Genomic DNA, 11,058 nt, shown 5'->3' on the forward strand with positions numbered 1-11,058 from the left:
CAAATGAATATTCACTTTGATTAGTGAATATCCTATGTACCTTTTAGTAAACCAAAATCTTTTCTTTATAGAATATTGGTTTCCATTTAAAGGGAAACTTTAGAAAATGTCAAATGTTGCATATCATAATCTCAAACTCATAACAGATCGGAAAATGAGTAAGTGAAATGATTTTATTAGTTTTGTTAAGGAGTCAGTTCACAATTACATATTGTATAAATAGTCAGCCTCTGGCCTCTTCAATACCTTTGATACTCCAACAGCATTATTTGCCTGTCATATTTCCTGAATCTTTCTGTTTACCTAAAATTTTTTGATCCACCTCTGCATGTTCCAGTTTTTCCTGTTTAATTTTCTTTGATAAAAATGTTATAATGAGATCCAAAAGACTTAGACCCATAGTAATGGCCGCAGCAGATGTACAGATCCAAGAATCCAAATACAGAGAGAGCTAACCAATAGAATCCAAAGAGATACAAGAAACAGGTTCATCTACCAAAAACTAAAATACCAGTTTTTGGGTGGATTTATGTTTATAGTTTAAACCAGTGTTTCTCAACTCCGGGTCCTCAGGGCACACTAACAGGCCAGGTTTTCAAGAAAACTGAAATACATCACAGGTGATATAATTTGCTGCTCAGTGATTGCAGTATTCTAGTCTTCATCTCCCTACTGTAATACTTAAAATCTGGCCTGTTAGTGTGCCCTGAGGACCGGAGTTGAGAAACACTGGTTTAAACTCATGCATCATCTACAGCAGTGGTCCTCAACTCCGGTCCTCGGGGGCCCACTAACAGGCCAGGTTTGCAAGATAACTAAATTACATCATAGGTTATCTAATTTGCTGCTCAGTGATTGCAGTATTCTAGTCTGCATCTCCCCAAGGTAATACTTTAAATCTGGCCTGTTAGTGGGCCCAGAGGACCGGAGTTAAGGACCACTGATCTACAGTATACAGGCACGATGGTCATATAAAGTACAGTCATACCTCATATAAATATATGCCCCCCAGCCCCCTCTTTTACACTATCCAGCTTTCAGCTGTACCTGTCACTGTTTACTGTAACATAAATGATATGTTTTACATTCTGTAATTTATCTCTTTTGCATAGCCGGGTTCAGCACAAGGAAAATAACATACATAGTTCATGCTGAATTGCCTCAAAGAAAATAAAAAATAGGAACATTGTTTTAGCAAAAAAAGGTACATCACAAAAGCAGCTTTGAGTCGTTCTGGGATTTTGTGACAAGCAGATGGTGGAAATGACCAATTTCGTGTTCTTAGATATAGCTTAATGCCTGAAAGAAAGCACTAATGATACACGAGTGCAATCAATTGCACCAAGAACATTAAGAATTTGAACAATATTATAAAAGTCATGTTTAATTTCAACCTCACTGCAAGGCTCTGTAGGCAATTTAATGAACGGTTTTTAATACCTGCTTTAATATCAAATAAAATGCTGAGAGCAATGTAGTGAAGAAATTCTTCTGGCAGAAAGTCTTTTATTTGTCCTAGTCCAGGTCTTTAACAGCTTAGACGAATGGCAAAATGTATGCATAGCCACTCGTGTATATTCTGATATCATGGTCTGGAGAGTTCAAGAGCAAAGTACCAACCTACAGAACATTTGTTTTCTATAACATCCTCAAAAACGGTTACATTTGATTGGTTGTTATGATTGGGGTACATTTTTTGCAATAATAAAAAAAGGAGATTTCAAATGAAAATGTTGTAGCCTTTAAACACCTAATTTTCTTACAGCCTTACATTACTCAGTGAACTAGAGTCTAATAAGTAGGGATAAATGAATAAGGGATCTGCTCCTCATTTGGGATAGTACTGGTAGGGATTTGACATCTTTAATTTTCTATATCAATGATAATCCTCTGAACCTTGAATTTAGTTTTGAATATTCAGAGGATACCATCAATTTCTTGGATCTAACCTTGGTAGGAGATAGTGCCCGTGATATTGTCTTTACTTATATCTATCGCAAAGAATGTGCTGGAAATACTTTGCTCCTGGCTTCAAGTTGCCACCCAACACACACGGTGCGTTCAATACCAATGGGAGAGTTTATTAGAGCCAGACGTAATTGATCCACTGATGCATTTAAGATGGAGTGTGAAATGATTACTTCCAGTCTTAAAGAGAGACAATATAATGAGCACCGCATCACCGGAGCCATGTGCCTGGTTTCTAAAAAAGATAGGGCATTTAGTTTGAGAAACTCAGGTAGAGGTCAGCATCATAAAAAAATAAAACTTGTCTTAGAAAGATGCCACTGTCTAGAAACATAAATCTTGTGACTTTTGGTACCACTTATTCATTAGAATTTGGTTCAATTAAAAATATTATTTCTGAATATTTACCTATACTCTCAACAGAAAAAGATTTGGCCCCTTGAATTTCAACAGGGTGCAGATTTTAGAGCAGACATGCCAATACTTTAGGTAATATACTGTCTCCTAGCTTATATAATTCTAAACATACAGATTAAACTTGGTTGCAAACTTTTGGTTCATATATTTGTGATACCAATACATGTCGTTTATTGTAATAGACATTCCAAACCGCACAGAACTGTTGTTTCATGTGCAACTGGGAAAGAATTCTCAGTTAGGGAATATATTAATTGTGGTATGAACAATGTTATCTATGCTGTGGAATGTACCTCTTATCACAAGCAATATGTGGGATGTACTTCCAGACCCCTGAGAACTAGAATAAGTGAAAATTTCCATGGAGCCTCATATAGTAATGATACGAATTTGTCTAATGTGTCTAAACACTTTAAATATGTGCACCATGGAGATATGGCTTTTTTTACCTTTCAAAGGGTTCGAAAGGGTTGGTTTGTTCTCTCGATGGGGTGACATCCACCGTAGGCTCTTATCTCATGAGGTATGGTGGATATTTAACCTCCATACAAGGATGCCTTTAGGAATGAATCATTGTTATGATGTGGAACTTTTTCTTAAGTGAATTATTAAATGACCTGTGTATGTTTCATGTATTTTAATGTATCTTAATATATTAAATATTTTGTTATGGCTGTTATTTGTTTTAATTAACACACATTGGAGACCACTTCCCTCCTACAGATGTTGATCCTTTTGCTCAGCACAGCCCTCAAGTTAATTACTAATTGATTAGTGTGGGGGGTGGAGTCTCTTATCATGTGTGTATATGTGTGTACATATATATATGTATATATATATATATATATATATATATATATATATATATATATATATATATATATATATATATATATATAAATGTTTCTTCATATGTTGTGTGTGCTGTGATCAAGGCTCATCGCCGAAATGCATTAGCCGCCCTGTGATAATAAAGTATTGGAAGTTTTAAACAGAGTTGCCGGCTGTCTTTTGCTTGGTATTGTATCCTATGGTGTTTGGAGAGATCACCGCAGCCTGTGCACCTGATGGATGTTTCCACTGTTCTGAGCGATGTGGTTTTTGTCTGATAGGGATAAGTAAAACTAAGGATTTTTACTCTCGCTCATACAAAATAGTGAGATTTCAGTGGAATTTAACCATATTGGTTAAAGGCAATGGTAAAGGTATTGTATTCAATGAGGAAGCTTTTTTTTTTTTTTTTTTTTTTTAAGAATGCAATTGTTTTTTTTTAGGATTATGGAAGCTGCTTTTAACTTTTTATGGATTATGGAAGCTACTTTCAACTATTGAAGGCCTGTTTTCTGCAAAAAATGGCCACACATTAACCTCATTAGTGTATTTTGCTTTTTTAGAAATAGCAAATATCCAAATAAATAAATATGTTTTAAAGTCTCATTACACAAATAACATACACACAAAACAAGGAAAGATAGAATTGCAAAACACAATAAATTATATAAATTACATTTCACTGATGGAGAAATCACAAAAATTACTCCACTTATCCTTACTCAGTGAAAAGCAAAAGCTGAAATACAGACTGATAAAGTCATATAACATGTACATTATTTTTTATGTTCTCTTCTGTTCTCATTTTATCTATTTTACATATTTTATCTGTTTTATATAAAAGCTCCTTTCTGCAGACTTCTTTCTTTCGGAGCATCAAAAGTGCAAAAGGGAGATTTGAGAAAATTAGCTCTGTGCTTTAAAAGCTATTACCCTTTGTTTTTGTCAATGCACCCTCCCACATGCTGAAGAGTGTATGGACTGGAATCAACATGGTGTGGGAAAAGCGAATAACACTCTGTCCATTATGATTTCAGGTTGTCATGTTGTTCTTTAAGACTTGAGTGGTTGAAACCTATCATTTTTGTTTTAATTTAACCATAATAATGAAAGATAATTATAGACAGCCTTGTTCTTTGCATTTTCCTGATGTTGGCATTGCTCCTTCTAAAGTCATATGATGTAATAATCCATATAATATTAGAGATGTGCGTTTCCTGGAATAGTACTTCCACAGTGAAAAGAAAAATTCCATAAGGGCTCATCCATACCACTGCTTGGGGGGGGGGGGTAAAATACCAATGGTTGAGTTGGGCTTTTACCACTCCCTAAATACTACTCCCTTTGGCTTCAAAAGCAATGGTCCAGGATGTATAGATGCCGCAGGACCAATTCTTTACTTCATGGCCACAGCAGGAATTGTTCCCCTTGTCAAGTGAATGGAGCTGCACTGCAATCATCATCCCTCAACCACCTGCAATGCATGTGGTTTTGGCGTGCTAATGCGAGGTTCAAGGGGTTAAAGCAGGCAGTGAGGATTTGATACAATGCCTCTTCACTACCTGAATGCTCTCTAAACAAAGATCCGCATTTAGATTGCTCTACAGAGAGCAAAGCTAGTGTGAACTTACTCTAAGTTTTCACAGTAACATCTAACCTTTTATTTGGTATGGTCAACAACATTTTTCAGAGAAGACTTTTTGTTGTTTTACAATAAGAATAAAGAACACATGTACTACAAAATTAATAGTTATACTTGCCTTGTTAGAATTTTCAGCTGTAATGACCCAGACACATTGGGCATTGCTGTCATATTGAAATGGAAAGTTTGGTGATGTGAATGAGCCACTTGGACCTTGAAGGTTTGATCCACATGTTTTTACTGTAACGGAAAGATACACTTATAATACACTTTTTTTTTTTGAGTAATTTACTAATATACATTATACTAAACAGACTTTATTGTAAACAATTACTATAAAAATGAAATATTGTTCTAATATATTCAGAATAGAAGAGGAACTCGAATCTATACAGAATTATACAGATTTCTGGCATATATATATATATATATATATATATATATATATAATACATACAAACACATTATATATAGTTAACATATATTCACTGTGATTATTCCTTAAGGACAGCTGAAATGGAGAAAGCAATTTCCCCTTTCTTATTAGGAATTAAGCTTTAATAATTAGTTAATATGTTTCTAATTATATAGTTCACAGAATGTGCTTTTATTACCTTCAGACCACAGTGAACATCCATTTTTTGTTATTCTAAGTAGATGAAGAGAATGCCTCAGTCACTATAATTTTATTTTAATTTGATAAATTATTCTTTCAGTGTGAAATTGTTTACAAGCCTAGTAAAAATGAGTGCATGGTTTACATTTACAAGCATTAGCTGTAACAGTAATGGAATCCTCTGATGTCTGTTTTTGATATTTAGTTTGTGGACCTTTATAAAAAGAAGTATACTATGGGCAGATTTACTAATGAAGTTACAAATCTTCACTCAGAAAATTGTAGCTGAGTTCACTTGGAATAACCTATTGTGTGCAGATGAAAATAGTTAGCTAAAATTTGCTTTTCATGTGATTAGATAATTAAAACAAAGCTTCTTTTCATTTATTGAGTAAAGATTTTCAACCACTTTAGTGAATCAGCCTAATAGTCTTGATACTCTCAATAAGACTATTTCCTACATCGGCTATTGAGTTCTATTTATGAAACATTGAGTACCTCTTAGATAATGTTTATAAACTGACATTCACACACAATTATGATTATTCGACAATTGCAAAAATGAATAATATGACTCCCGTGTAAATTATTCTGATTAATTTGATAAAAATGCCATCTTTAGAGAATAGAAAATGTTATCATCTGTCATAAAAAAGATCATGTTAACAAAAATACTTGTGTACTAAATGAACTGGCCCTAAAGCTAGAAAGATAAAAACTTACAAAAACATTTTTTTTTCTAGTCTTGGATAGGGAAGCATTAGATACTTTGGGAAGTTTTTATTGTGGTGTTCCTGCTAGGCAGATTCAGGCCTCTGTTTGTTCTGCTGCCCATTGTCACCCAAAAAAGTAAAGGGAAATCCTAAGTTTTATAGTTGTTATAAAAGAAAGAGGTAAGGGGAACTCTTCCAAATGAGAAAAATGTTCTGGTTATAACTGTAACTATAAGATGGAAATTTGACTCACTTTCAGAAGATTTCAATTCACTTCCTATTGCATCTCCAAGACAGGAAATGGAAAACCTACCTGACAGGATACAGACAGCAAAAAAAAACAACCTCATAAAAGCTTTAGCCCTTCCCCACGCTATCCAGAAAAGAAAAAAAAAGTATATCCCTGATGGCAGTGGCCTCTTTTAGCAGGATGATGGGCCCTGCCACACTACAAAAATGGTTAAAAAATTTTGAGGAAAGCAAGAGCAGGTTTGAGGTGTTGTCTTGGCCTCCAAATGCTCCAGATCTCTAGCCAATTGAGCATCTGTGGGAAGTGCTAGAAAAACAAGTCTGATTAATTCAGGCATACACTGGCAACTTACTAGACTGGTGGTTAGGATCTGCTACTGATGGTTTGATGCCAGATACCACATTATACCTTCAGGGTGTTGCCATATGGGGTTTAGGCGTAATCTCTCTTACCGTGTTGTGATGATGAGGAGATTATGTATAAATCTCCATTGTAGAGATTGTAAATATTTATGTAAATATATACAGGTATGATATATTGAGTTTTGGATTTTACATTTAGTTGAGAGATGATTGTCACTTATATAAAGTGGTGTGACTTCCAGTTGGCACTCAGTTCAAAGAACCGGTTTAACCAGTCCATTTAAAATGCAGGCCTGAACTACCAGGGGGGAACTGATGTTTACATATAAACAACTACGCATAGTAATAACCTGTGATTACATCTTTTAAAGCTAGACTTTCTGGGGCCACAGGCTTCCAGGACACATCTTGCATATCTTAAGTAGCCATTTCAGAGCTACTCCACAGTGAGGAGTAAACACACCCCCCCCCACACAGAAAAGGAGTGGTTAGAAAGAGGCGTAACTATGGGAGGGGGAAATGGTCCAATCTGGGAAGAGATACGCCCACAGGAAGTGACAAAGCACGATAGCTGAACCAATGAGAATGGCCCTATACAAGGCTATGGGATATGGGTCTATATTAGGTTCGGTGAGACAGGGTGACTTCCTGTTTGGCATGGGAGAGCTAGAGCCATCACTAGAGGTAATTATGGAGTAAGGATTAAGGGTACATTGTATATTTTACTTGTGTCGGTCATAGTGTGTGTATATGAGTCTATACTTTATACTATACTTATATTGTTGTAAATTATGTAGAATTGGCAAACCTTATACAAATAAATAATTGTTGTGTTAAAGTTTTCACACAGTCATAGAACTCTCATTATTAACCCAAATATTGTCTGAGATTAACTCTCAGATATATTTTTGGTAACAAGGGGTCTAGTGGCATCCATGCTGTAATGGGTCAGGACTGTTTTGGAAGCTTAGGATTAAAATTATTAAAATGTCAGTCCACCTCAAACCAATATTTCATTTGTTGGTAGATGTTAGGTACTTAAAATACCTGGCAGTTGTTTGTATATCTCCCCCTGTCCTCGTCATGCCCCCCTGCTGTAGCAATCATGATGAGCTCCCACCCTGTCTGCAGGAGTTGTTTTTATTTATTTTATTTTATTTTATAGAGAATGTAACAGGAGGTGTTTGGACATGAAAAGCTGGATGGGAACACCAAAAAAATTTTAGGTGGGTAGAAGAACCTTAAATTATGTTAGGAAGATCTAACTGCTGGCATAATAAAGATATAATGAAGAGAGAACACTGCTCAGGCTAGTTAAAGTCCATGATTCAAGGTGGGTGCTGAACCTTGGCTCGCCACCAGGAGAAGCATGAAAGAAGAAAATGGTTGCACACCACTAGTATGTGACCATTTTGTGCGACCACAATGAAGAAAAGTTCCTTTATTCACATAAATGGTACATGGTACAGAAAGGTAGGACAGTAGACATGTTTCAAATGACTGCTACGTGCTTGTTCATTAGCTAGCACGTAGCATTTTCTTCTTTCATAATAAAGATATATACAAAGCTTGAGACTGACTTAGCTCCCCGGGCTTTACAAATAACTGGAACATCATTTTTGGGGGTGAAATGGCCTTTAGATGTAATGAGCATCCATCACAGGGGTAATACAAGTTAAATGAAAACCTATATAAACCCAATTATTCATAAAATGGTGCAAACTGCAGAAGACAGAACAAAGATGGACATGCTCTACATACTCTACTTGTATCATTTCTCTTTGGATATACACATTGTGAAGTACAGCCATTCAATCTTTTCAGGTTGATTTGCTAAAGGGGTAGTCGATAATATCCACATATCAAAGTGAATGTGTGTTTACCTCGACTACCCGGTCATAAGCAGGGAAATAAAAAAACAACAGGGTTTTGTCTTTTCCATGACTTTATTCATTTTTCTAAGTGAACACTCTCAACTTATTTAGTAAATCTACCCTCTTTAAGCAAATATTTAAAAAAACACATTTAACAATAATTTCTCCTTTTCTTTCAAACAAAAAATGTTGCCAAGACAAAAATAAAGCTCTGCAAATACATAGAACTCCTGTTTTCTTTAAATCATCTTCCCTGTAAGATAAAATAGATTAGTCATTCTACAACCGATTCACTTTCCCAGCAGTACATACACAAGTGCATATGCTGCTTGTTGGAGACTAAACTAAAGCTGTTTGCAGCTAACTGCTTTGATAAGATTGAGATGTATTAACAGAGAAATGGACCATTTCTTAAATAAATGACCCACAAGATTGAACTGTCTCTGCATGTCATTTGATTACCATGCAGCGGGCTTGCCGAGGTATCTTGTCTTTCTATGACACTTTTGAAACAAACATCTGCACAAGGTCAATCCTAATAAATGAAAACTTGTTCGTAATTGCAAACATTATACAATTAGCCATCAGAATGACAGCATTTCAAAGGGGTGACAAGTATACACCTGGTGGAAAAAAGTTGCTTGCTGGGAAGACTGTCACTTCTTTTGTACTCATATCAGTAATTGGGGGCTAAGGCTTGCCTTTAAAAGTAGCCCATACCTTTGTGACACAAACTTTTAGACTGCTGTGGAGACTTGCTTTATTGCAGTATTAAATAGATTCAGTACCAATAATTCCAGACAGCAGTGAGAGGTGATAAAGTCATGGTTTTGAAATCATATTATACTGCAAAAAATAGCAGTTTAATGACTTTTAGCAGAAAGGAAAGGATAACTGGTGTCCATTCATATCTAAAGCCAAAACAGATTATTATTATCATTATTATTATTGTTATTATTATTACTGTTGTTTTTAATATGATTGTTTTAGTTGTTATTCATTCTTATTTTATTTTTTATAGAGTTGGAAATTAGCTAAAATCACTATTAGGTTTCTATTGCTGTCTGTTTCTCTATTAGGGAGATTCATCCTTTCAACATCTCCTTGTGATCATTGTCACCAAGACAGAAGGTGAAATAAAAACCAAATTGTCCAGATTTTTTTATGTTGTCTGTGTCCCACTTAACAGATTTCCTTCACCTTAGGTCCCAAAGACAAAAATCAAATTAAACAAAATATCTTTTAGATTGTTGTTATCGGGATAGGTTTTCCCATTTTAAGATTTAATCTCATGACGATAAAATGTTGGATCATTTCCCATCTGGAAAACAATATACAGTATTAAAAAAAATGGCTCTAGATATACCCTAGAGTACACATTTCAATCTGATCATTTAATTTTCAGATTTTACTGATTTCCAGAGTTAGGTAAGCAAAATATCACCCAAATTTACCATGTCACCACTGAGGGAAAAACAATCAATTTTCTGATTTAATCTAAAGAGACTTTTGCAAAATGAATGCGCTACTCTTTAATTAAAAACAGTGATTACCGTATTTATTCAAGTATAACGCGCAAAATTTTCTACCAAAAAAAAAAAATCAAAGTTTGGGTGCGCGTTATAAACGAGGGCTGGGGTGGGGTGGCAGTGACGGCCGGTCCATTGAGGGCGCAGGCGAATTGTGAGTTTGCACTGCGCCTTTTCTGGGCTGTAGCCGCTCACTGTACGTAAGGGCGAAGAAAAGAAAAACGTCCCCTCGTCGCGTACAGTGGGCGGCCCGAACTGGGGGTGAGAATTCTTATTATCCGCTGTATGGTCGCCGCTTCATTTCCTCGCCTCGCCCACATGTTACGGTAAGCATTGCTTTTGTACAATTCAGTGTTTTGCTTACCGTAATTCAGTGTTCTTCATATTTTAATTGATATACTGGTACCCGTTAGATGGCAACTCAGGGTATCAAGAGAAAACGTTCTGCATATGACGCTTCTGTTACGGGTAATTTTATTTCGGTATTGTGTTTATACCAGTTTACGTTGCCAATAAATGATTTTTATCATGGCCGCACGTGTTCAACAATGTTTTTTTGTCAATTACAATGCTTGGTGTGAAACAAAAATTTATACCGATTTTTAATCGAAAATCAGGGGTGCGCGTTATACACGTGTGCGCATTATACTCGAATAAATACGGTACATAACAAAATTGTTGTCATTGGATATGTGACCAATCACAGATAACTTTCAATGATGAAACCCGTGTCAATGACAACTGTCTAACGAGGATTCCCCCTCACTTTGGAGAGATGTCTCTTCCTGTTGTGTCTCCCAGGCAGGAAGTATAGGGAAATATTCCCAATGAGATAGAGATACAAAAAATAGAGAGG

At 35.6% G+C, this 11,058-nt stretch overlaps 1 protein-coding gene across 1 annotated transcript in view; it reads right to left on the bottom strand.

Moving 5' to 3' along the window:
- Positions 1-11,058, bottom strand: part of CSMD3 (CUB and Sushi multiple domains 3) — a 1,619,578-nt gene that overhangs the window by 806,335 nt on the left and 802,185 nt on the right. The window contains exon 11 of the mRNA XM_082258441.1: positions 4,977-5,098. Within this exon, the coding sequence (XP_082114567.1) occupies positions 4,977-5,098 (122 nt within the window). The remainder of the gene's footprint in view (positions 1-4,976; positions 5,099-11,058) is intronic.

The sequence above is a fragment of the Pelophylax lessonae genome (genome assembly GCF_965119305.1).
Source record: "Pelophylax lessonae genome assembly, chromosome: 5".
Classification (NCBI taxonomy): Eukaryota; Metazoa; Chordata; class Amphibia; order Anura; family Ranidae; genus Pelophylax; species Pelophylax lessonae.